This window comes from Daldinia childiae, assembly GCF_008694065.1.
Source record: "Daldinia childiae strain JS-1345 chromosome Unknown Scaffold19, whole genome shotgun sequence".
NCBI lineage: Eukaryota > Fungi > Ascomycota > Sordariomycetes > Xylariales > Hypoxylaceae > Daldinia > Daldinia childiae.
The window spans coordinates 1,643-28,180 of record NW_022984660.1 but is presented as its reverse complement, the minus strand read 5'-3'; the positions used below and the strand labels follow the sequence as shown (position 1 = coordinate 28,180).

Sequence of the window (26,538 nt, the reverse complement as noted above, 5' to 3'; positions counted from 1 at the left end):
TTTCATTTATATTTATATTTTTATAAATATTTAAAAAAAAATAATATTTAAAAATTATAGAAATTTCATTTGGTTACAATGCAAGTGGGGTATATGCATGGGGTTGGGTACAGTTTTAAATGGCCGTGCATGGTGGCTTGTGGTGGCTTGTAGTGGCTTTCATCACGTGCAAAGTGGATGTGCTGTTTCTTTAGTCGATCTGTACTGTGTCTTTAGAGTTACTGTTAGAGTTGCAGTGCTAGCATGCTCAGGGAGAGCTGGCTCGTAAGATGAAACGTAACTAAATTCGTTCGTACCTATATTTTTATGTGTGAATATTATGTATGGTCCTATTGTAAATATTAGCGTTGCGTGCATCTGAGTGGTTACAACTTTAGAAGAGGCAATGACGCGGCTTCAACATGCAGGTTTACCTTCATATTACGGTCCAGATAATAAACGAGAGGCCTATTGCGCATTAATAAATATGCCAGAAGATGTGGTTGGCTTGATAGCCATGATGAATGGATAATGGATGCTCAGCTCCCTTAATACTGCAAATGAGGGGACCCTATCGGGGACAAATTCCCCTTTTTGGACGTAGGACTTTGCACCCACGAGCCTTATCTATGTAAAAGATGAAAGATGAGAGCTACTCGTTTGCTAACGAGGATGCGCTGTACCTGATGTATGTCTCACCACCCAGCCAACCAGCTGAAGTGCAGTATATTACCGTTCCCGATCTTCCGGCTGATAATAGCAAGATCGAAGACATTGTCTAACATGCCATGCGTCGTAGGCAAGGAGGCCCGTGTATGTATGTCTCATAGTACTACGTAGCTATCTGAGACCCTTTACATTAGCTTGAACAACGCCAAGAAGGGAATATCGAAGTAAGGGATTCCGATTTGAAATTCTATCGGACTTATAATCACTAGTGAGTGACAATGGGATCTTTGTTCTTTTCTGTAGTCACTGCCACTGCCACGACCCGAATTCCCTAACTTAGCAGCTTAGGCATCATGCAACTCTACCAAGATTGGACAGGGGGGGACCATGGCGTTTCGCAGATACTACCTTAGCGCAGGGAATTTTCCCAGGGACCTGGCAGCCCTAGCACAATCGACCAGGGACGGAGATTCACAGGCATGGAAAGGGAACGGCTTGAGAGTCGAGAGAGGGTACAGATCAACAAGGCGCAGTTAGAAATTCACTGAATCCACAGCCACGTATGGCCCATATGGCACGTTTTACATAATATAGGGCTAGTAAATGATTTCATTAACGTTGATCAGGAAGGAGAATATCCGCACGGACAGGGGATGACGTAGTCATGCGAAAAGCGAACAAGAAGAATTTGTCAACGGGATTCTTTTTTTTTCTTATGTTTTTTCGAAGTTGTAACGTTTTAGCGCTCATTGGTATATGGCATAGCAGGCTAAGCACCTAAGGTACCTGACCTATTATTCTGTAAGTTTGAGGCAGCCCGCATAAAGGTACGCGGACCAAATGAACCAAGGCGAATCAGCCGAAGCGATGACGGCCGAGGTGTCGTATACATACTTTTTTCGTATCGAGAAACGTTTCTTCAGGATTGCACAAGGTCAGCTTATTATTACCGCCAAAAAAAATTACCGTTAAGAATTTCTCTCTTACACTTATATGCGATGCTGCAAATATTGCCGATTATACATAATAATAGATTCTCTTATACTAGATCAATCGTTACGTCGGCGTCCTTTTATCTTCTTAAATCTAAAATTACCGAGAACTAGATCGGGCGATCGAATCACGTAACATCGAGGTTGACGGGTTGGCTCGTGGACTATAGACTGGGGAACCTAGTCTGGACTCTGAAGGATTCAAGTAGAACCAGCCTCAACTAGGCTGACAAAGTCACGGCACGGAGGTCTTTTTAATATTTTGCCCGGTCCTTATTTCGCTCTTTCGCTATTTAGCTATTTCGCTGATCTCGTCTTGTAATAACTTATCAGGTAGGTAGGTAAGCTTTGTAGATAATTCTAGTTGCACTTAAGATGTGAAGACAAATAGATACCTCTAAGGAAAAAGAATAATAGGTAACTCGGCAAGTCTTTGAAAGGTTAGACAGGTTGAGACATGTATGTAAAAGTGTAGGTAACCAACCAAGCGCTTACCGGGACTTCGGTGTGGTAAGCTAATGTTTCTATTAGTCGGGAAACACTTGAATGGATTCAATAGAAGGGTCGAGGCTACAATCAATAACCTGCTTAGGTACCCTTGCCACGCTTTGTGCCTGCCTTATGCCTACCTTTACCTAACCTAAGCTAAGCTACACCTACCTACTGCCTACTTTAGTACATGTATCAACACTAATCATATTAGCAGTAAAGGTACCGCCCCAGGTGAGATATATTAGTGTAGCTCTTACCGTGTGTGTGTACCGCAGCTGCCGGGTCTTTAGACTGCTGTAACCTAACCATGTACCTCGTTTTGTCCTCCCCCCCCCACTCCTCCAGCTTCTTGTATCTTGCGACTTTCTCGTCCTCTTCTTTTCATCTCCACCTTCATCTCCGTTGCTATCTATCAGGAGGTAGTTTACTATCTTCTTCTTCTTCTTCGTGGTCAGTTTACAGCTAAATTTACGACTCCTAGTCTTACTAGTCTAATACCATCCTACCCCATCGGACAGTTTTACTATTCTATACCCACTATATTGCCGGCGCTTAAGCTCAAATCGCATATCAAACCCGAAGACTATTAATTCTTTTTGTCCCTCTTAACCGAGCTTGAATTGAAGACTACATAGATCTCTTCGTAAACCCGCGCAATATAGGAGACATCTACTAATTCTATTCTGTCTATACCTGGTGTTGTTGGATTAGTCTTTGCGAAATTAGTCGTCCCTATTTACAAGACCAGTCCGTCATAACTAGTGCTATCATCGCAATATTCGTGCCTAATTCTCGCCGACCTTGCCGCTATCTTCCCCATCCGTGCTCATCTGCACCACTCCCGAACAAGATTGGTTCTTTTGAATTACCGTCGACGCGACCGATTAGCTTGTCGTTATTAATTAGTTGCGGCTTCTTGCCGTTGTCAAGCGCACGGCGCCCGTCCTGAAATAATCTTGAGTTTGCAGGCTGCCAACTCACGATATCGGGTGCGTCCCGACGGCGTCGCAAATTATCACACTATAGTCATTCGTTTATACTCATTTATACTTCATAATGCTGCTTCCATATCGAATCCCTCTCCCTCTTCGATCCGGTGCCAGCAAATTGGCGTCTAGAGGTCCTGGAGGTCCCGGTGGTCCCAGTGATCAGGGACATCCGCCATCAAAAACCATCTTTGTGGTAAGTTATTCAATACCAACTCAGCTTGCTTCGATTCGTCTTAATAACCCCTTCTTTGCTGTAGATCATTGGAATCATAGGTGGTATATTATTGGTCGTTATCTTGTCCTTCTGCCTTTTCCGCTACAGGACGAAATTCGGTTTCGGACAGGCGAAACGAGGCAAGTACCAGCAAACGGCCGAGTCCGAGTCTACTGAGACATCGGCTCGGAATAGAAGGCGACGAGATGGCCACTCAACTTCTACCCTCTCGGTTTCGCAAACGAATCGAAATAGCACAGTATCACAGATAGATAGAAATACGTCTATTCGATCCATTATAACTCTTCCCGCATATAAGCAGAAGGCAAACGAAAACGAGCAGGTCATTGGCCGCGAAGGGGAGCGCGATGGCGTTGATGTTGTGGTAGAGTATCCCACCGCTGAGGATCTTGAGAGTATGCGGGACGAAGAGATGGAGACGCTATTTCAGATCCGATTGGCAAGAAGACAGGAACGTGCCGAACGGGAAGAGCGGCGTCGCTTAGCACAAGAGGCGAGAGCTCGCGGGGATACGAGGGTGTTAGGCGACTTAGCAGCCCAAAGACGAGCCGCACGCGATAACAGCGCCGTGGATGACTTACGCGATGCGTACGGGCAGATTAAGGAAAAGCGACAACGTGCCGTCTCCAGTGTTAGCTATCACGAGCTTGGTGTAGCGCAACTGAATGGTACGAGAGTCCGCACAAGTAGCCATGGAAGCGAAGGCGTAGGGTTGTTATCAGATGCGGCTAGCATTGCCCTATCCACGCGCTCGCCTTCGGGTCTGTCCCACCGTCGAGATCGTAGCGCCAGCTCTGTTCTCAGTCTCGATAGCGATTTTCCATCTCCAGGGTTAAGGTCTAACACATCCACGCCACGGATAGGAAGTAATCATACCCGAGCCGGATCAAGCCCGGAAATAATTGGCGAGGCGGACCTAGGCGACGTCGAAATGCCTCCACCGGATTATGAGGATGTTAGCTTAGACGATGCAAGATCGGGGGCTGCGACACCTCTCTTTAATGAGCCCCCACCCGACTACACGGACCCAGCGCGTGGTCACGAGCGACGATTAAGCGCACAGACTACAGACACGATGACGGAGAGCGGAGATCTCTCGACAACAGATGGTGCGCGTGACACAGCTTCGACCAGGAGATCCTCAAGGGGAATTGGGGGTGTTCCGCAGTTGCCCAGCTTGCGGATTGGGAGATTACCACGGATTGTAATCGAACCATCAACAGCACATCCCAACGACTCTCCTCACTAAACATCTATTCAACACTGTTTCTAACTCATAGATTGGAGACGGCATACACGCCCGCGGCTTGTGCAGGGAGAGAAACAGCTCAGCACATAATATAAGTCGTCACAGAGATAATATACGATCAGAACTACAAACCAGATTCTTAATTTGTCGGCATTTAGCAGCCACACATGTATGAGCAACTTTGGAAATTAGCGTAGCACGACACGAGACGAATTCTGTATCATTACTTGCAAGGCGTCTTGGTGTGGAAAGTTCATTTTGGAACTGAGAAGAACGAGAGATTTGGAAAGGAAGTACTATCTTCGGCATTAAATGGTATAGCTCAGAACATGGTTGATATACACTGGCTATTGGGCTATTTAATATAGTTCGCCTTCGCAATTCAAGTACATCTTGTCCCTTCATATTCGATCATAATTTAGAACCCCGAAGTTACGAGATTAGTGCCAGCCCACAACATTAGTTCCTAGAGACTTTATGTGTTATAACCTAAAGTCCTTTATAAGTCCGTCCTCTGTTACCCTGAGGTGTTTATATATTGACGGAATTCGGTGAATAAGTAGGTGCTGGTACGGGGCGAGTCCGATTACAACTAATAAAGCTAACTGCTTATTGAAAGGGCTTCGACGTTGTAGTCTTATTGTGTATATCTTAACAGATTTTTTTTCCAAGTTAGTAGAATAGGGTAGTAGTTAGACTTACCTGAATGTAATTATATATACCATTTCTATTTCTTGATTAGAGGTAAACAGTATATCTACCTAGGTACGTAGGGGTTCATGGAATTTAACCTCGCTTAAACAGGCCGTGTCCCAATCAAGCAAGTGATAAAAAAACGAAAGGCGACATCGTATTGCTGACGTATAGGGATGCCACCTCCGGTAGGTAAATAAAGAAAATCGATTACGACTTATACTGATTAATAATTAACCGCGGACCGCAGACCTCATCCCCGAATTGCATCAATGTGCCTTATCCTCGCATATTATCATCATTTTTCTAGTTTGTGGTTCCGCGGGTTAGAATTCGGTAACCCCAAGCTGGCGGTGAGGAGAACCCCTAGATAAATAGGGTTAAAAGCGTAGACAGTCGCAACGTAGGAGAAGGAGGATTAGTTAAAAGCCAAAAGCAACGGTGCCGAAAGCTACTATGGAAAAAGAAAAGGGTAGCGAAAATGATAGTAACACGGGCTCGCAGATCGGGACGGAGATCTTCGAGGATTCCGTGGACCGTACGGAAGATGCGGATGTGAAGTCTCCTCAAGCGACGGCGACGCCACTGGCGGAACCGAAGACTTCTGGTGTTCCGGAGTACGTATTTTTTAGACTTGGTTCACATACATGTCTTTCTATTACAAATAGGCTTGGAAGTCAGATCCATTGCCTTGGCCTTCTCCTATGCCTACCCCAAAATACCCTTCAATGCGTACACGACTTTCTACTTGGACTTACATGTACTAACGTTACATAAACAGTGGCGGCCTAGTAGCATGGCTCCAAGTCCTCGGAGCCTTCGTCATCATGCTTGCGAGCTGGGGCCTCATCAACTCGTTTGGCGTGTACCAGACGTACTACGAGACCGATCTCCTCCGGTCCAGCACATCTTCTGACATCAGCTGGATCGGCTCCTTGCAAGGTGCCCTCCTCAATATGGGCGGTTTGGTATCCGGCCCGCTGTTCGACGCGGGCCACTTCCGCGCGCTGACCATCTCGGGCTCGGTCCTTGTTGTGCTTGGCCTGTTCATGACGTCCTTGTGTAAGACGTACTGGCAGGTCTTACTGGCACAGGGTGTTGCGGTGGGAATTGGGTGCGGTCTGTTGTTTCTCCCGTCTGCGGCGATATTGAGCCAGTATTTTGCGCGAAGACGCGCGCTGGCGTTAGGTTTGCAGTCTTCAGGCTCGCCTGTTGGGGGCATTGTCTTTTCGATCCTGTTTAGTAGGCTACAACCGCGTATTGGGTTTGGGTGGGCGACGCGCGTGATGGCGTTTATTCTCCTGGGGCTGCTTGTCGTGCCGCTGGTTTGTAGTACGTGCTGTTGAGCTTCCTTTCTCCTTTCTCTCCCCTATTTAGCTTGTCTATTAACATCTATCTTTGTAGTGCGCCCACGTGTCGCGCCGCCTCGACATAAGCGTGCCTTTTTCGACCGCGACGCCGTACGGGATGTGCCCTTTATGAGTTTCGCGATTTCAGCCCTGCCGTCATTCATGGGAATGTTCGTGCCGTTTTTCTATTTGCAACTGTTTGCGTTACGACGCGGCATCGCGAGCGCCGACCTAGCTGCGTATCTAGTCACGTTGCTCAACGCCGGCAGCGTCTTTGGGCGTATCTTGCCCAATTTTGTTGCCGACTACTTGGGTTCGATGAACATGTTAGCCGCAATGACACTAGGCGCCGGTATCCTTGCCTTCAGCTGGCTCGGCGTGCATGATCTCGGAGGAACAATTACGTTTGCGATACTCTTTGGATTTTTCAACGGGGGGGTTGCAAGCTTGCCTCCTAGTGCTATCGTGACCCTTACGCCGGATCTAGGCCGCCTTGGTACTCGTATGGGCATGTTGTTCGCATTCATCGGAATAGCAGTATTGGTGGGAACGCCAGTTGCGGGTGCAATTTTGAAAGATGTGAATGATGACGGAGCTTGGAGGGGATTGATTGCGTATTGTGCTACGACGGTGTTTATAGGGGGGCTCGGGTTTGTGGGTACGCAAATCTTGCATTTGAAGAGAGTGAGAAGTACAAAGGTGTGATTTGAAAGGTTGTGATATATAGCTGAGGTATTGATGAATAGGGGTAGTTAACATATATCTATATCATGAACATATACCTACCTAATATTACAGCATAGGTATACGAATTTTGACTTATGATAAGATGATTTTATTGATTAAAACATGAGAACTGTTACGCATTTTTCTATCAAGGGTGTCTAGAGAAAATCGTCCAGTCTATTCAATAATTTTGTATTTATTTTAATTGTTAAAGCATTCTGGGTGATGAGAATTACATTATCACACACTTAGTAGGTAAACCGCATGGGCCTTCACTCTGCTTCTTTTCTTTCTTTCCCTCTGTCTGCGTGACGGTCGCAGCTGGTGTCTCTTTATCCTTGCCATCATGTAGTCACGCAGATCCGGAAGCGAACTTAGCAACGGTCTTGTAGAACTCGGTGCCCTGGATCTCAGCGACGGAGAGCTCCTTCTCGCTGGGCTGGCGCGAGCCATCGCCTGCAGCGAAGGTACCAGCACCCCAGGGGCCACCACCGTGGACCTCGGAAAGGTCAGTCAGAGTGCCGAAGGCCTTGGCGTAACCGAAGGGGACGTAGATGATGCCGTGGTGGGCAAAGGTGGACATGGCCGCTAGAGCAGTCGACTCCTGACCACCGCCTAGAGAGGCCGTTGAGATGAAGAGACCGGCCATCTTGCCGTGGAAAGCACCGCTTTGCCACTGCTTTCCGGTCTGGTCCCACCATACGCGCCATTGCGCCGGGAAGTTTCCGTAGCGCGTCGGGATACCGAGCAAGAAACCGTCGTACGACTCGAGAGTCGCCGGATCCGATAAGACCGGGACATCGGCAGCTGGGCCAGGAGCATACATCTTGGCCAGAATCTCCTTGGAGAGAGTCTCAGGAATCCTAGTTGTTTTATTAGCACATATCAGGAGAAGGATACGTGGAGAGCGGTGCCTACTGGAAGAGATCGGCGGTACCACCAGCCTTCTCAATGCCGCGCTTCTCAGCCTCGGCTAGTTGGCGGACATGGCCATAGGTGGAGTACTATAATAAAACGCATGTTAGTCGCTATAGTATCGAAAGGTCACGAGCCGGGAGTTGGGAGGATATTGGGAAGTTTGATAGTTCAGCTTAGTCAATTCATGAATCATGACCAGTCTGAGTTCCTGATATGATCCATTGACTAAGAACATCCAAGTCTTCTTTTTACCCAACCACCCACACGGATCTCGTAAATATGGAATGACATGTGAAAGACAAAAACTTACATAGACGATAGCAATCTTGGGTGCCATTGTGAATAAATGAAAATAGGGGTATCTAGTTGCTGCGCTTGATAAAGAAATAGACTAAAACCTTTAGATATATAAAGATACTTGAATATTATTATATAGTTCGATGTGAAGTTGTACAGAACAAGTCCATTCTTAACGACGGCACTCCGTCGACTTTATACTCGCATTTACATCATAGACAACAGCCACTAGTGGGCACCGTTGATGGAGAGATGTGGGGATGGCGTGCTTTACTTTTGCTTATTTGTCTTTATCATCCATTAATAATAAGGTACATACATGTAAGGCACCTTGTAATGTAGGTATGTATATGTCGCAACTAGGTCGATCCTATTCGGCAGGTTTGAAGTTTGATCTAGCCTCTCTTCTGTCTTACTCACCTCTCTCTCTCACCCTCTCTCCCTCTCCCTCAGTCTTCCAAGTCTACCCCAGCAATGATTGTCACAATCTCCACTCCTCCAGCGGTATATCTTAATGATAGAGTCGTAATGGCGCTGTATCTCAAACCAACTACTAGCTAGTAGCTTGTGCATATTCAGCCACCAAGGTAGCTCTCTTCATGTTTGATGCATATTGGTAATGTAACATAGTTTTGATGTAATCATAGTTTATTGATTCATAAGTACTTTAGACGTATGTAGGTTAGGAAGTACCTTACCTATGTTAGGTAGATAGTATTCCATCAAGCTGGATCAGGGGGGAATAAACTAATAGCTAAGAGGAATAGACTAACGGGTTTCTATACGAACCACCCAAGTAGACCTATGTTTACCTACAATGGCTTTTCACTGACACACACCTTAGTATGAAGTACATGTTGATGTATGTATGTATGTCTTGCGGCTCCAACCACAGCTCAGTGGGTCAACCCCGTACATATTCGAGTTAGACTGGTATTTTTTTTTCTTTTATTGCCCCAATCCGGATGATAAAATCGGCTTAGGTGCTGATTAATGGCTTACACCCGCTCGCGTAATTCTTATGCGATTTTGAGATCGGGCGGCCCCAGTATATACATGGATCTTTCTATGGATCTTATTATATCGTTTCGCTCCGCATCATCGCCCAACGGAGCGGGGAATTAACATGGAATCAAAAATCAAATATGGGTTCGGAAAACGTGCTGTGGATGTTTGTCGTTCTTAAATTATCGAGTCAGCATCATCTAAGCGTAATGTCTTCATCATATGTGTAATGCTAGAATAATCTGCTTAACCCTTGCTAGGAACCCGGCCATCTTGAAGCCTATCGTCCAATACTACCTTGACGTACATTTGTGCCTGACTAAATTTTAATTGCCTTAAAATCTAGGCCATACTTTTTTCTCTTTTCTTTCTCATCTCGGTATCCTTCTCCTTACCTACTTCACTATCTAGAGCTGATTTGTTCCAGCACTTGAGTTATAGAGATTGATTTTAACAGGCTCAGGCTGAAAAGCAGCTTTCCTTTTTATACGGCATGATTCCGTGTCCCGCGGGAATATGTCAATCTAGAGTCGTATCGATGCGGTACTGTTATCTGGCATGTTAGATTACGGCAATGTCGTCGCAGTGCAGATAGGCAGCTTTCCCTTGTTCCCACCCTCTTTCTTTCTACCCGGTACCAGGTAGGTTACAGCCCGGAAACCGACCGGATTCCAAATGCGGCGAATCGGTAACGAGACTCCATGGAGAGATATATTCCCCTTTCCAGATATTCCCAAGTGCCTTCTGATGATTGAGTTGTCGTATCAACTTTACAGGGAATTATTGGAAATTCAAGTTAATATCTAAGTAGATGGAATGACAGGTAATATCAAACTCGAGTTCTAATCTCGTTACTCGCTTGATCTTTACTCCAAATTGTCCACTAAATATGAGCCAAGTTTCTCCAATGCCTGGCGTAGTATCTCCGTCTTGTTCACATATCCGATGCGGACGAACCCACGAAAGGGTGAAGTCTGGCCATATCCAAAGCATCGAGACCCAGATACAAACAGCACCTTAGTTTTATCCAAAACGTCCTTACTAAAGGCTTCATCATCCACCGGAGCCCCTTCCTTGTTCTTAAACTGCACGAAAGCCGTGGTTCCTGCCGTCGGTTTCACCCAGGAGCATACGCTCGAGTGGTCCTGAACGAATTGTTCCAGTAGTCGTACGTTTTCCTTAGCTAAAGAAATGTTCCTCTCTAAGAGTTGTGGCCGCACGGAGGCGCTTAGAGCGTACCGTGCTAAGTGGTCGTCGAGCTGTGACACACTAATAGTGGTATAATCACGAGCGGACGCGATGGTTTCGATGATGGAAGCATCCGGCGATGCCACCCAACCCACTCGAATGCCTGCTAGGGCCCATGACTTAGACATTGAACTAGTAACTACGACCTTGGAATAACCCAATGCCAGTGCTGACGGTGGAATCTTTCCCGGGTCGAGACTGTGAAACAGCGGCCTATAAACTTCATCTGAGAACACGATGATGCCGTGTCTTTGCGCGACGTCGATTATCTTCGCCAGGACCTCTTTTGGAATCGTCGCTCCCGTTGGGTTATTAGGATTATTAATGACGATCATCTAGAATAGTAAGTTGGCTGGAGATAAGAAACATGAATCTTGAGCTGAAAGACGACATACCTTCGTATTATCCCTAATCAAGGTGTTAAGCTCGGCGACATCGGGGATGTATCCATTCTCCGGCCTGAGCTCCCATAGGGAAACTTCGGCACCTAATGACTCTGGGACAGAATACAACTGTTGATAAGTTGGGTGGACGCAAATAACATGGTCCCCTGACCCGATGAGGCTGTAGAATACTAAGTGGTTGGCGGATATGGCTCCCTGGGTAACAATAACGTTCTCGGTAGACAGAGGAGCGACCGTCGCCGTATCAACATCTTCGTTATACGTGGCTATGATATTCCGCCGAAGCTCGTCGGATCCCCGAATCGGACCGTATGTCATAGGTATAGAGAAATCGATCAGGGGATGAGCGTCGCTTTGTTTATCACTATTGAATTGTACAAGTTGATCAATCGATATAGACGAGCAGCATGTTTCGGCGATGTTCAGTGCCCCTGGCGTATTTTCATACCTGTCCATCCACTGCTCTACCTCAAACACTGGAATTTTCACCATATTGATGTTTCTATGAGAATACTTCAAGTTGGTATTATAAGATTTTGACCTTTAATAAAGGCCGTAAAGAAGATGGTAGCTTGTTTTAGTAATTTGAAATTTACAATATTTTAATTATATTAAAGAGGGCAATTTTAGGTATAACAAGCTATTGTACCTTATAACAGGTGATTTGTTTGAACATATTTATCTACCTGCCTAAGGTATATATCTCTCTTTCGACATGCGAAGGGCGTGCTGTGGGACTCTAAAGGCGCCGTTCTTCGGTATTGTTACCTAGGTGCGGAGATTACGGGGACTACGAATGGAAGACGTTGTATTTTGTTACATAATGTAGTGAGTAACGCAGTGACTGAATATGTTGTAGAATATATTGAAATCTTTTTGCTTTTCTATTAAGTATTTCCTTACGTATAATCTTTACGTAGTTGAAATAGCTATCTGTTTATGTGTTAATTCCTGACGGCATGGTATCACCGAGCCATCTCTTATAAGCAATAGCATAGTGAGAGGTCTCTTATATACTAACGATTAAGCTTCTAGTTTAATAATGAGAAGGATATCTTATCACACTGGCGTTCTTTAGAGTACCTACGAAACAGCCGGGCTTAACACGTCAAACCTCCAACCTAACTGTTATAGTATCACGAACCTTTCCTTAACTTTATAACTTACGGAATGGATTCGTCTCGCGCTATGATCTCGAAGACTTAGTATACACTGTTTAGGGATGATGTTAGTTGCTGTGACTAATTTGGACTCAAAATGGGTTGCGTAATGGTTTTCTTGAGTCTTGAGCTTTGAGAGATAATAGTTCATTTCTTAAAACACCCAATAAGTACTCTGGTGTATTATGTTGTAAGAAATATTCGTCTCAAATGGGACTTTGGAGAGATTAACGGAAACTTGAATTATTTATCGAATTTTATAAACTTAATGAAAGTCGGTTATAACGATGTAAATCCTAAAAGATATTACCTCTTCGTAGGTGAATTATGTAATTGTATTTTCATATCTGGGGTCGGAGAAGATCTTAAAAAACCTCCGATAGTCCCACCCATATGTTGGGGATTTGGCGGGCTGTGCGCTGCTACGGCGTTACAGCTTAGGGGCAGGTACCTTCCATAAAGGTATCTCAGCAGTTGCTCAGGTGTCTCGGTCGGGTCCACCTCCCATTTCCCGAGCTCGGTTCCTCTATTGCGACCGTCCAACTCCCGCTCTTATCTTTTTCTCTCTCTCAAACCAAACTTGCTCTGGCAAGTCATCATCGGGCTTTATGGTCGGTAGTATTCAAATTATTCCTTCTTTAGTTTTATCATATCTCACCATTTTTCTATTCATACCATCCATACCATCCATCATATTCTCCTCGTGACATTGTCGATATCGAATCCCAGCCCTGACATCACACACGCGGCTAGCTAAGACCAGCATAAGACCGCGCATCTAACCAAGTAAGCCTAAGCTGGTGGTGTAAGGGTGGCGCAGTCAGCTGGCCAACCAACCAACTTACACTTCCAGCTCTTCAACACGTTGTCTTGGAGCTTTCGTGGGGTTTGTACTTAGTTTAATGTACCAGCCTATCGCCAACTTCCGTCTTTTCCCTTCGTCAACATTGCCAACGTAGTCGAGAGAGAGTATCCACCATCATCGATTACATTGAGCCTCACCGGCAATGTTCATCATGTCGCCGCCGAGTCTTCGGCTTGCGGCTCTCGGCGCGCTCTCCTTATCATATCTTGTTGCCGGCCAAAAGAATTACACCCAGCTCGACTCGCTGCGAGCGCAGCTAGCTCTCTTCGGTGACCGACCAGCTGATTGTCCTCCGTGGTATGTCAACCTAACTATTTGGTTTACATCGTTCCAAAGTTGACTCATTTCCCCGTCTAGTTTTAACTGTCTCCTCCCGGCCTATGAGTGCGGTCAGTACGCCGAATGTAACGAATACAATGGGAAATGCGAGTGTCCATCAGGATTTGGAGGCGACGATTGTCTTGAACCCAGTATGGCTCCCCGTTGTAGCTCCTACTTAGCTTGAGCTTGGCTGACCGTGTTATAGCTTGCGGTTCGCTCGCCCGTGGCAAGGATCGACCGATAAGATCAGGCGATACCTGCGAATGCGACGAAGGCTGGACCGGAATCAACTGCAATGTCTGTACCCAAAATAACGCCTGCAATGCTCTCATGGAAACTGGAGATGGCGGTGTCTGTTACCAGAACGGCGAGGTTGTAGAGGAAAATCACCAGATGTGCAGCGTTACGAACGAGAAGATCCTTACAATGCTTGAGGGCAAGATACCTCAGGCCACCTTTACTTGCGCGAGAGAGTCAGGAGTGTGTGATTTTCAATGTAAGTGGAAACTCGATTTGCGAAGAGGCGAACGTTACTGACCATATTAATTAATTAGTCTGGATTGATCGACTCGAATCCTTTTATTGCCACCTAGAGAACTGCGAGTCTACCGCAGACTTCACCTCAGATCAGAACAACAGTTACTACAAGTGTCCTGATGTTAAGTGTGGCTGTATTAAGGATCGCATGCTCTGCGGTGCCGAGGGTTCCATCGACTTGACCGAATTCCTCAAAGTCGAAGTTCAGGGCCCTGCTACTTTCAACTGCTTGCAAGAGAATGGCGGTATTAATAACTGTAAATTTAAAGAGCCAGCCTTGGATTGGATGGTAGAGAACTTCTTCGGCGACAAGAGCATCGAGTTGGAATGCCGCTCTGGAGAGTGTCTCTATCACACGCAGGTTCCCGGATACGAGCGCCCTATCAAGAAGATCAACACGCCCTTGATCGCGGGCGTAATTGCGGGATGCTCTTTGTTCCTCGTTGCCGTCGTCTTGCTTATTTGGTACTTGTCTCGCCGACAGTACCGATACGGAGCCATCCACCTTGACGATTCTGACGACGAATCTACGAAGCTGATGGTCGACCATAAGCCGGCGACCCTATACTTCGAAAATGTCGCTTACGGGCTGAATGGGAAGTCTATCCTAAAAGATATAAGAGGAATCGCGCATCCTGGGGAGATCACGGCTATTATGGGTGCTTCAGGCGCTGGGAAGACTACTTTCTTAGATATACTAGCTCGCAAGAACAAGCGCGGCCAGACTGCGGGAGACTTCTACGTGAACGGAGAAAAGGTCACAGATTCTGAGTACAAGAGTGTGGTAGGTTTCGTCGACCAGGAAGATACTATGCTTCCGACCCTAACTGTCCACGAAACGATTCTTACCAGTGCCCTACTTCGTCTCCCGCGTGGAATGGGTCGCTCGGCTAAGGAGCAAAGGGTCTATGAGGTTGAGAAACAGCTTGGTATCTATCACATTCGTGATTCTCTGATCGGATCCGAAGAGGGCAAAGGTAGAGGCATTTCTGGTGGCGAAAAGAGGCGTGTCGGTATCGCTTGCGAACTTGTTACCAGCCCCTCGATCCTCTTCCTTGACGAGCCAACCAGTGGTTTGGATGCTTACAACGCGTTCAATGTCATTGAGTGTCTCGTGACACTAGCGAAGACGTATAAACGAACAGTTATATTCACTATTCACCAGCCTCGCTCGAACATCGTCGCCTTGTTTGATCGGTTGATTCTTCTTGCCCAGGGTAAGACCGTGTACTCTGGTCCCTTCTCTCAGTGCCAAGAGTATTTCGACCAAATTGGATATAGCTGCCCCCCTGGCTTCAACATTGCGGATTATCTTGTTGACCTTACAATGCATGCCGGTTCTTCCGGTACATTCGACGATGGATCTTTAGTGAACGACGTTGCGAGTGTTGGCCCTAGCAGCACAACAGCAGTCAAGTCTATCGCAAGCATCTCCAGAGCTACCAGTATCGCCGAAGACAGCTCGACCGAACCATCTTCAAGCCGGCCTAAAGGCAAACGAAAGGATTCGATTAGAGCAAGGCAAGAGCGTGAGTTATTCACAAGGAGAAAGAATACTGTCGACACAGCCGCATCATCCGACGTGGAAGAGGAGATTGGATCGTATAAGCTACGACGACAACCCGCCGGCACTGTTCCACAAGTTGTTGTCGAAGACGTCCATGATCTTCCACCGTCTGCCGAAACGAACCTCGACGGCCTTGTTTATGCTTATGCTGGGTCTGACATCTCTAGCAACATACATGAAGAAATCCAACAGGTTGTGACCAGTGCTCAACTTGCTAACGGCCAGAATGGCAACGGAAGAAACGGTACACATTCGAACGGAAGCGCAATTGGTCGTGGCTATGCTCGTGTCGGCTATTTGACCCAATTCATCATCCTCTCGCAAAGAACGTGGAGGAATCTCTATCGCAACCCGCTCCTCATGTTAACTCATTATGCTATTGCCATTGTACTTGCAGTTCTATCGGGATATCTATTCTATGGTCTCACTGATGATATCCCCGGATTCCAAAACAGGCTCGGCTTATTCTTTTTCCTTTTGGCCCTGTTCGGTTTTAGCACTCTGACCAGCTTGAACGTCTTTGCATCTGAAAGGCTTCTGTTTGTCCGAGAGAGAGCGAATGGTTACTATGCACCTATCACGTATTTCCTCGCGAAGGTCCTATTCGACATCATACCTCTTCGGATTATTCCACCGATTTTGATGGGAGCCATTATATACCCTATGACAGGGCTCGTACCGGACACAGCGCACTTTTTCATATTCATGCTCGTTCTTGTACTATTCAACTTGGCTGCTGCCTCGATTTGTCTATTCATCGGTGTGGTTTGTAAAGACGGTAGCGTTGCGAACTTGATCGGTAGCCTGGTCATGCTCTTCTCATTATTGTTTGCCGGATTACTTCTAAACCATGACGCAATTCCCGACGCTGCACTCTGGTTACAATCTCTGTCTATCTTCCACTACGGCTTCGAAGCCCTCATTGTTAATGAGGTCCTCAAGTTGACGCTTGTAGATAGGAAATATGGTCTCGACATCACGGTTCCTGGTGCGGCGATTCTGAGCTCGTTCGGCTTTAATAACGGATCAAAATGGATGGACATCGCTAACCTTGGCGTGTTTGCTGGCGTCTTCGTGGTGTTAGCATACGTCGCTATGCATTTCTTGCTCGTGGAGAAGCGGTAGACTAGATACGATGAAGGAAATTTCGGAAATATATGTAGAATTATGTTGATGTTGGTATCTATCAGGGCATTGGCCAAATTGGCATCTAATGCAGTGTCTCAATATTTCCTGCATAGCTCGGCAACGCTTGGGCTGGGTAGCTCAAGGGCATATGGGTCATTCGGGGCGTTCAAGGTTTAGGCACATACGACATTGTAGATCATAAGTGTCGTTTTATACATACATGGTACAACTTTTGTGAAGGTGTCAAACTTATACCGATAACCGTAATTGGCATCGATGTCTGAGTATGCTGCGGCTGTCGTCCAAAGAGCAATGGTGCGATCTAATAGACTTATATATTTACAATTCTTGCATCTGTTCTCAAGTCGTTACAAGACTTCGTCCAGTTTACCACCAGTCAATTCCTCGGCAACCTCCTTCTGCCTCTTGAGGGTTCGGGTCTTCTCTGTTTCTAGGTTCTTCACCAATAGACTTGTAGTCCGCGATACATCGTTCAGCATATTGGCAATGGTCTTGGGCTTGCCGTCCAAGTCCCAGATATTGTTCACCTCGTAACCGCTAGCAGACAGACCCATCTTCTTCCAGTAGTCAGGGGCAAACAGGCGCTCGACTTCGGTCTCTAGATCCTTTTCGTCGACGATGAAGGATCGTGCCTTCATATATAGCTCCTGGATTGCGTCACGACGGGCCTCGCTTCTCTGTGTGGTCAGGGACTCGGTGCGCGCGCGGGATTCGAGGGCCCGCTCGAAACGATCCGGGTCCGGATGTACCTTAGTTTGTAATGTGCCGGCGTTGATCGAGCCGCGAGTTAACCGCTCGTCCTCACGCTCGGGGGCCGTAGCAGCGGCTCTGTGGGCAGCTAGCCTCGCAGTCTGCCGCTCAAGTCGCCGGCTATCGAAGAGCTGCTTCCGAGAGTATAGAGCGCGAACACCCTCGCGCATGTTCTCTCGGCGGGAAGCGGCTATTTGGCGCTTCCATGCTTGAATCTCGGAGCGAGGGGCCTGTTTAGAGCGTTCGGAGGAGGGCTCAGGTGCAGACCGCGAAAGCCATTCATCTTGGGGCTTAAGGTGACCATCACGCTTCTTGAAAACCTGGCGCGGTACGGGTAGATGACCCTTGATAGGCTTGAGTTCGCGCAGGGCTTCAATGGACTGATCTTGCGGCGGGTTCGGAATGTTTATGAAAAGAGGGGACTCTGGAGGGATCTCGGGCGGCGAGGGTCTGGCGGCGGTGGAGGAGAAGAGGGCTCGTGATATGGATCCTCTTGGGAGGAGAGCCGACCGAGGAAGTAATGGTGGCATATCGGTGGGATGTGCGATGTGTGTGGTGTGCCAGTAGGCACTTCTTTATTAACACACAGAATATTTAATTAATTGAGGCTATTAAATTTGTCGCGCATCCCTCGATATCGCAAATATCGCAATTGTCCAATCCGTAGTCTTGTGTTGAATTGCTTCGAAAAAAGTTACATGCAAAGAAATTCAGTGAGACCCACTTTTGATAGTTCAAGGTCTGGGTGGTGCGGTGCTAAAGGTGGGGTCTGTGGATAAGTCTCGGTAAAATCAAATTTCTACGCCGACTTTAGCGCGATTAGATAAGTCTAAAGAAAAAAAAAAGTTCCAATTCCCCCATCAGCCATCTTCTTTTTTTCCAACTGACTTCTTCATATACCCATTTTCCTTCCCATCGTACCTCTCAAGCTCACGAATTTGAGCGCTATGGGGACTGGTAAGAAGGAAAGAAACCGGCTGGTCCGGCAGGGCAAGTCGGGTTCGGGCATGGACAATCTTAAAGTTAAGGGCGAGAACTTTTATCGTTCCGCGAAAAGAGTCAAGGCTTTGAACATACGGAAGGATGAAGGAAAACCCGTACGAAATGCTGATGGTAGAATCATCCAAGCTGCCAAATACCAGTCTTGGGATGCACCGACAGCTCGCGTCGAGCCCAATAGGAAATGGTTTACCAACACTCGAGTCATCTCGCAAGATTCCCTCACAGCATTCCGCGATGCTATGGCCGAGAAAGCGAAAGACCCTTACCAAGTCCTACTAAAGACAAATAAGCTTCCTATGAGTCTTATCAGAGATAACTCGGATACGAAGAATGGCTTGAAGCTGCATAAGGCCAAGATGACTATCGAGAGCTCGCCGTTTGCTGATGCCTTCGGTCCGAAATCTCAGCGCAAAAGAGTCAAGCTGGGTGTATCTAGCTTAGAAGACTTGGCTGATGACACTGAGAAGAGCATGGACACATATAAGGACCACCTCGAGCAATTGAAGCTATTGAGTGGAAATTCGGGGGTTGATCTCGAAGGACCTAGCGAGGGCCAACCTGATAACGAGGGCGCCCTCACTTTGGCTATCGAACCGATTTTTAGCAAGGGGACCAGTAAGCGCATATGGAATGAGTTATACAAAGTTCTTGAGTATGTCAATATCTTGTTACTTCTATGAGGTTATATTTACGGAAGACAATTTACTAATATTGAATAGCGCTTCGGACGTTATTATCCACGTATTAGATGCCCGCGACCCTCTGGGAACTCGATGTCGTAGTGTCGAGAAATACCTAAGAGAAGAGGCACCGCACAAGCACCTCATATTCGTATTAAACAAGACCGACTTGGTACCTACGAGCGTGGCTGTAAGTACTATTTTCCTATATTTCTTCTATCTCTTACCTACCTTTACCCCAATGATTTTAGTCAGGGTACTTCCTCTTACTTTCGATGAGAAGTATCCGTTATGTTATTGGGAGATTAAATATCTCAACTTGCTGTTCCTAACCCTCGGGTTGGGAACTGGCGGAGCCTCGTCTTGAGGTACTGCCATTAGTTAGGCCGTGTTTCATTTTGAGTTGAGATCTATCTACCCATTTAGGGTCGTCAGTGGTAGATTTCTTAGTAGTGATTCATACATCTTTTTTTCTCTCTTCTCTTCTTTTCTCTATTTTTGCAGCCGTTTATATTTGGACCAAATATTAATACTGTCCAAGGCTGCTTGGGTTCGAAATCTCTCTACCGACTATCCTACCCTTGCTTTTCACTCAAGCGTGACCAACCCGTTTGGCAAAGGTTCCCTTATTCAGCTTCTTCGTCAATTCTCGCAATTGCACAAGGATCGGAAGCAGGTATCAGTCGGATTAATAGGTTATCCCAACGTCGGAAAGTCGTCTATCATCAATACCCTACGTGGAAAGAAGGTCGCCACTGTAGCTCCTATCCCCGGAGAGACCAAAGTTTGGCAATATGTTACCTTGATGAAACGGATATATCTTATAGACTGCCCCGGTGTGGTTCCTCCCAATCAGAGTGATACGCCTCAGGATATCCTACTTCGCGGCGTGGTTCGTGTTGAGATGGTAGAGCAACCCGAACAGTACATTCCTGCATTGATGGCAAAAGTCAAGCAGCATCATATGGAACGAACGTACGAAATCAAGGGGTGGAACGACCATATTCACTTTTTGGAGCTTCTTGCCCGAAAGGGTGGCCGTCTATTGAAGGGTGGAGAGCCGGATGTTGATGGAGTTGCTAAGATGGTAATAACAGACTTCATGAGGGGCAAGATCCCGTGGTTTACCCCTGCACCTATTGTGGAAGGGGACCACGGGAAAGGCGTTGAAGGACGCCGAGGTAGACTCGGAGAGATGCCGAAGAAACGAAAGAGGGAAGACTTGGAGAGCGTCCCGGATACAACCGTGGCTGCATCAGCTACGTCCGTTGGGGAGCAAGCGAGTGCAAGCGAGGACGAAGAAGAGTTTGAAGGTTTCAGCAGCGACGACGACCAGTCATCGGATGATGAAGCTGCAGCTGGCCGTGGAGATGAAGAAGATGATATGATACCCCTGGATGAGCTGAGCGATATTGATGATAGCGACGGCAGCGAAGACGAAGGATGAGTAATCGTTTCTACTCCTTAGAAACAGTCAGTATGTCCTACTCATTTTGTTAGGTCAAATCATGGCTAGCCTATCTACGCTCGATGTCGTCTAAAAAGGAATGGATTGGCCGGCATGCAGGCGAAGCGCATATATGCGTGACGTCCGGCTGCAACCAGTTCCGTCGGGTGACACAGCAGGCGGAAGGGATCTCTATGCTCACCTAGCAGCCGGCCTTGCACGACTGCCTGAGGTTACATAGAAATCGGGCTAGTTTTAATATGCAGATTCCGTCAGACATGGATTTGAGAGATCCCAAATCTTGTCTAACATGAGAGCCCACCAGCTTCTGTCCAAATGGAACATCAAGTAAATGCAATAGTTACCTCGTCAAGGGGTGGAAAACTAAGGCAACGGGCTAGTAGGACAATAGGATCTATGATGGCTAAGTGGGTTTACATAGAAATATGATACTTCTCTCGTAGCTTCATAAATACATATCAATCCCTCGCGCTTTAATCATGTCCTTGTTGCGATTAAATGTGATAATACTTGATACTATCACGAAACTCATCGCTTGTAGAAATACTAAGCAGAATCTATATCCTAGGCAGACACAATACAGTCTATAAAGTTGTTCTTCCTTCGAGAGAAAACACCCCTTTTAATGATGTTGCTGCTACGCTCGTTAAAACCTAAGCGACTTCCATCGTTATTTGATATTCGTGGTTACCCATGATCCTATCTTGAATGACCACAGGTACGAATGGTATTACGATATAGGTTAGGAGCGAACTCTGTATACTTTCGATAATTACGTATCTAAGATATCACTTCACTCTTGCCGTCTTTGATCTTAAAACATTTCTACCCTTTGATCCTTTCCTGAATATTATTGTTGCAATCTTGTCTCTAATCTGAATTGCTCGCCTTGAGTTCCTTCAATATTCCTGATCTACCTTGGTAGCTTTTTGGCCTGGTTTTGGGAAGCTCTCTTTATAGAACACCTAGCTTTGGCTTCGTCCGAAATTCCCTAAGGACTCTTAAAAAACTCCAAGCCTTTGTTACCAAGATGCTGCTAGCGAACATACTCGTCGCGTTTCTAGCCTCGCTTGCCTCTGTGCAGAGCATATCCCTAGCTCCCCCTCCAATAAACGCCGGGTGTGCCTTTCATTTAACAATAGGGAGCGGTAATAATGAATCTGTCGGTCAATTGGCGGATGGCCAGGTACGAGTTGGGAGCGACTTAGCGCCGTCCCTCTTTACTTGGTTCGGTGATGCCTTTACTGATCATCAAGGGAGAGGTTGCTGGTGGACTCGTATGTTCTACTAGTTTATCAAACTCCTCCTTTGCTAGGATTTAACTAACTCAATACACTATATTTCTAGCTCCTACGTTGATACTTCAATGCGATTCGAATCAACAACTAGGCCATGGCTTTGTCATTGGGTGCTATGGCGGTGTGTCGTACCAACACCACTCTTTGTTTTACGAATGTCAGACAGGCGACGGAGACGAGGTAAACTTATACTTAGAACCCAACGGTGCCGACTGTTCCAGCATTACGCTTCATGCCGATAGCTGCCGGCCTCCATGTGCTAGTGCGAGCACTTCATCGAGACTATCTGCTGGCACAGCTAGCACAAGTAGGTCATTTTTGACTTCTACTACAGCTTCATTCCATGCCTCAACAAGCCACACAGCTCAAATTTCTTCGCATGATGGAACCACTACGACCTCATCGTCGGCTTCCACGGGCACGCCTGCTACAGTCCCTAGCAACTGTGAAACACCTATCTTCGAGCGTCCCGACGAAATCATTCTAGTCGACAAGAGCAAACCGGATACGAGTAACGGCTCAAATCCTAACATGGTAGTTTTGGTAACTCCAAACATATCCGCCATATTTGTCTTCGATCTTGATTATTCAGACTCAAACAAGCAGTGTGCTCTCATCTTCGACTTGCCTTCTGCTCAGGAACAACAGCGTCCCTTCTATACGCTGAACGGCACCGGACTAGTGAGCTTCGTGCTGCTAGAGGAACCGCCAGCTGACCCGAGGAACACAACTTATAATAATGCGCCGCCTGTTGTAATGCCACTCGAAGCAGTAAACCTGGAACCCGGCATGAGCGCACAGCCATTGGAGTTTCCATGCCCAGGTGAGGATGGGCATATTGTTGTCGAGATGCGCGATAGACCAGGCTCAGACGTGTGCTTGCACTACCAACAGAACATATCTGAGGTACTAATCGGGTTATATCTTTTGAAATGCTGAAGCGTACGTACCTATGGTGATGGATATCGGAGGGTACTTTTATAAAGTGCTAAGGAATGGGAGGATTATAGATAAGGGAGGATGGGAGATAAATTACAAGGCTTCCTGCTCTCGTATGATTTATTCGAACCGGTTTACAGGTGGTTTCTATGCATCGAAGCATAGCGGTGCCCCTTTTTTGGTACAATGTGGTTTGAATCTTTATCCACTCGACTTCTTGGAGGAGTGTAAAATGGTGGGCTCGAAAACTACTTAGGGATAGTTGAAATACTAAAGCTAGTTTCTGATTATGCAGTCAAAGGGTCTTGGGAGAGACACTTTACTACCCGGTTATTGTATAGGAAGATGTACATTTGCGTTCTTGGTGAACATCCTAACATGCTACATTTACCGGGCCAACAATTCCTATACCCTTTATTCGATGCCTGATATAGTCAAAATGCTCATATCAGCTACATTCCAACTTAGACTTCAATATAAAGAGCAAGGCTAGCAATATAGGGATAGCCGAATCCAAATAGATATCAGTAGCGTCGTGTATTCACGATTTCTTATCTTCGGTATTATCCAAAACACCAGCCTCCACGTTTCCATCCCCACCCTTCTCTTGGACCAGATGCTGCGCAGTGACATGTTCCTGGGTCATGGAGTAGCCCTTTACCGTCAAGCTCAATAACAAGCCTGCGGCCGAGAACGCTATAAGTGACAGCCATATCGAACTTAGGGCATCTGAGAATGCTTGAATCATTCGCGTCTTTGTATCTCCATCAACCATGTCGTGGATAAGAGCCACTATCGCGGTAGCATCGCGCGAGTACTCGTCTGCTAGGGACGCGAACCCCGGTATTCTAAGAAGATTTTGCTTCAACGAGTTTTGGAAGATCACTCCCGAGACAGCGACACCTAGGGCTTGGCCAAAAATGCGGATGAACGAGAAGAAGCCCGCGGCTTCACCGTTGAGCTCAGGTCTACAAGGTGTTAGCATAGGCCACAATCTGAAACCTCCGTCAGAGAGGTTTAACTAGATAATCATTACATACTTCGTTGCAGCTTGAATAGCTAGGAGTTCAGCCGTGAACAGCATGCCAACTCCAATACCGAATGGGATATTCAAAAATACCCATTGCGTAACAGTAGTACCTGTGCCTAGGAGGTATAAAAGTCCAGAACCGGCAGTAGTTAAAACCCATCCTCCCCAGAGGGCCCATCGATACTTCTTGGTCATACCCGTCAGGGCTCCTACAGCAACACTCGAGAGTGATAAGCCAATTGTTTCTGGGAGTAGAGCGATAGCTGAAGTCACTGGCGAATACAGCTTTACGGCTTGATAGAATAGCGCTATGAGAAATGATTAGCTTTAATGTATAGTGTTATTTGCCGAGTCATATTGGAAACGGCCTTACTGAGGAAGTATATTGCTGCGTATAAGATAAGACCGTGTAGCATAGTCTGAATATAAGCCGAGATTGCCGTCCAAGTTGCGAAAATGCGTCTATCTACGATAGGGTCTGTCGCAAAACAGAATTCCCAATAAACAAAACAGAGCATTCCCAAGAACCCGATAATTAGCGGCAAGAGAGCTTGATAAGATGTCCTATAGATTGTCAGCGCTCTAGAATCTGAGATACGGATATCTTAACGCATACCACGGAAACGCAACACCTCCGGTGGTAATACCGAATAAAAAGCAGGCAGAGCTAACGGAAAACAAGACGGAGCCAAGCCAGTCAAACCTCTTCAGCTTCTCGACGATATGTCCCGGTACCTGAGCTTGCTTCAAGAATAATGTGACTAAGAACATCCCAACGCCGACAATAGGTAAGTTGATCCAGAATATCCATCGCCAAGTCTTTCGAAAATCAGCTTGATCAGCAAATTACCGAAACTAAGTATGATACTTACGATGTCCTGGGCAAATCCAGCTCCGATCAAGGGCCCGGTAGCAGTGCCAATACCCCACATTGCCGAGTTGATGCTGAACCAAGTACCTCGATGCGCAAGAGGCACGAGATCGGATATGAGAATCTTACTAAAGTGTCAGTCTAGGGTACTTCAATCGTTATATCACGCGAGAAGGGACAGTTTTACCTCCAAAAGCACGATGAGCCCTCCACCTAACGAAACGATAAGTATGAGTTCCAATCATCAAAGTTGTTTAACGGCTTACCTCCCGCCCCCTAATTCTGTTAGACTATGTTATGATACAACTATGATATCTTCGGTAGTCTTATACTCACCTGGATAGTCCGCCCAATAAGCACAACATTGAAATTTCCCGCAAGCGCAGCAATTAGCGAGCCGCCCACGAATCCAGCACTGCTAACGTACAGCATCTAAATGGCTCATCTTAGTAAGTATATTTATTTTGAGGTACTGTGAGATTTACTATTCTTCGACCAAGAATATGCGACATGGAGGCAACAGTTGGCTGGATCACCGTCGAGGCCAAAAGAAAACTTGTTCCTGACCAGAACGCCTGTAAAGCAGTGCCTCCTAATTCCGCGCTCATGATAGGGAGCGCGGTGGGTAAACTGGTCGATTCAATTGCTACTGCTGATACTATCGTCAACAGCGACATGAAAGCTAGGAGGAACCGTTTGGTGGGTTTCCATCCATCATCGCCCAGGTTGATAGATGTCTCGTCCTTAGGAACTATTGTGGGTGCCTCAAGAGGCAGGGGGCTTGGTGTTATCTCCATCGTAGTCGTCGTATTAATAAGAGAAGCGAAGACGACGAAGTTGGACGGATGGCGATGTTGCAGGCTAAGAAGTAATTAGATACTTGCTGCTGACTTGCATTTAATAGAAATGTATTCCCTCCGACGGTCTCCAACGGTGGGATCAGGAACGAATTGCAATCTGACCTGTTTTTAGCTTGCTTGATTAGGAAGGTGGATAGAAAGACTTAACTGGAGGGCACCCCAAAGGGCTGCCATAATAGCCCGAGTTTACAGAGGTTATATAGTTAAATATATTGAATATTTTGAAAAAGGACTCGGCACTTAAGAGAAAGGCTCGGCACCCAAAAGGAGCATTTATTACTTAGAAAAAAAGCCCAAAGCTTTTTTATCTCAGTGACTTTAGACTAAAAATTTGAAAATGGTTCGGGAGGAAATACTTTTTTTAGCCATAACTTTTCCCAACCAATCACACCCCGGCACACTTTTTTAAAACATTTTTAAATTTTTAATTTAAAAGGATTTTAAACATTTTTTATTTAAACGGTTTAACTATTAATCTTTTGGTTTTTTATATAAAAAATATTTAAATTTAATAAAAAATTTATTTCGATTTAAATTATCTCAGTTAGCTCAAACTAAAAATTTGAAAATGGTTTGGGGGGAAGTACCTCCCCCAGCCACACCCTTCTCCAACCAATCACACCCCGGTACACCCCCTTGAAAACATTTTCCAATCTTTAGTTTAAGGCGATTTTAGACATTTTTACCTCAATTGGTATAATAATAATTAAATCAATTGAAAATATCAATCTTAACGCGTTTATAATAAGTAAAGTCTTTATATAAAAAATAAATATTAATTTGATCATTTAAATAA

At 46.1% G+C, this 26,538-nt stretch overlaps 8 protein-coding genes across 8 annotated transcripts; 4 read left to right on the top strand and 4 right to left on the bottom strand.

Annotated features, from left to right (window-relative positions):
* Positions 1-3,188: 3,188 nt before the first annotated feature.
* On the top strand, positions 3,189-4,605 carry GL218_09363 (uncharacterized protein; the record flags this gene model as incomplete). The annotated part of the gene is made up of 2 exons (XM_033586196.1): positions 3,189-3,314; positions 3,379-4,605. The coding sequence occupies 2 exons, from the start codon at positions 3,189-3,191 to the stop codon at positions 4,603-4,605; spliced, it is 1,353 nt and encodes a 450-aa protein (XP_033439646.1).
* A 1,149-nt stretch (positions 4,606-5,754) lies between these two features.
* GL218_09362 (putative transporter MCH4) lies at positions 5,755-7,352 on the top strand (the record flags this gene model as incomplete). The annotated part of the gene is made up of 3 exons (XM_033586195.1): positions 5,755-5,915; positions 6,080-6,630; positions 6,703-7,352. 3 exons carry the CDS (start codon positions 5,755-5,757, stop codon positions 7,350-7,352), a joined length of 1,362 nt encoding a protein of 453 aa, XP_033439693.1.
* A 373-nt stretch (positions 7,353-7,725) lies between these two features.
* Positions 7,726-8,628, bottom strand: GL218_09361 (Minor allergen Alt a 7; the record flags this gene model as incomplete). Its single annotated transcript, XM_033586194.1, has 3 exons — positions 7,726-8,236; positions 8,292-8,377; positions 8,602-8,628. 3 exons carry the CDS (start codon positions 8,626-8,628, stop codon positions 7,726-7,728), a joined length of 624 nt encoding a protein of 207 aa, XP_033439695.1.
* Positions 8,629-10,459: 1,831 nt separating this feature from the next.
* On the bottom strand, positions 10,460-11,737 carry GL218_09360 (Capreomycidine synthase; the record flags this gene model as incomplete). The annotated part of the gene is made up of 2 exons (XM_033586193.1): positions 10,460-11,176; positions 11,237-11,737. 2 exons carry the CDS (start codon positions 11,735-11,737, stop codon positions 10,460-10,462), a joined length of 1,218 nt encoding a protein of 405 aa, XP_033439694.1.
* A 1,675-nt stretch (positions 11,738-13,412) lies between these two features.
* GL218_09359 (putative ATP-dependent permease) lies at positions 13,413-16,820 on the top strand (the record flags this gene model as incomplete). The annotated part of the gene is made up of 4 exons (XM_033586192.1): positions 13,413-13,567; positions 13,628-13,740; positions 13,797-14,087; positions 14,146-16,820. 4 exons carry the CDS (start codon positions 13,413-13,415, stop codon positions 16,818-16,820), a joined length of 3,234 nt encoding a protein of 1,077 aa, XP_033439662.1.
* A 371-nt stretch (positions 16,821-17,191) lies between these two features.
* GL218_09358 (uncharacterized protein) lies at positions 17,192-18,124 on the bottom strand (the record flags this gene model as incomplete). Its single annotated transcript, XM_033586191.1, has 1 exon — positions 17,192-18,124. The coding sequence occupies one exon, from the start codon at positions 18,122-18,124 to the stop codon at positions 17,192-17,194; it is 933 nt and encodes a 310-aa protein (XP_033439663.1).
* A 417-nt stretch (positions 18,125-18,541) lies between these two features.
* On the top strand, positions 18,542-20,723 carry GL218_09357 (Nucleolar GTP-binding protein 2; the record flags this gene model as incomplete). The annotated part of the gene is made up of 3 exons (XM_033586190.1): positions 18,542-19,248; positions 19,316-19,466; positions 19,818-20,723. The coding sequence occupies 3 exons, from the start codon at positions 18,542-18,544 to the stop codon at positions 20,721-20,723; spliced, it is 1,764 nt and encodes a 587-aa protein (XP_033439660.1).
* A 2,799-nt stretch (positions 20,724-23,522) lies between these two features.
* On the bottom strand, positions 23,523-25,679 carry GL218_09356 (putative transporter C3H1.06c; the record flags this gene model as incomplete). The annotated part of the gene is made up of 9 exons (XM_033586189.1): positions 23,523-23,949; positions 24,022-24,319; positions 24,385-24,575; positions 24,628-24,830; positions 24,884-25,006; positions 25,070-25,095; positions 25,149-25,158; positions 25,219-25,314; positions 25,368-25,679. The coding sequence occupies 9 exons, from the start codon at positions 25,677-25,679 to the stop codon at positions 23,523-23,525; spliced, it is 1,686 nt and encodes a 561-aa protein (XP_033439661.1).
* Positions 25,680-26,538: the final 859 nt, after the last annotated feature.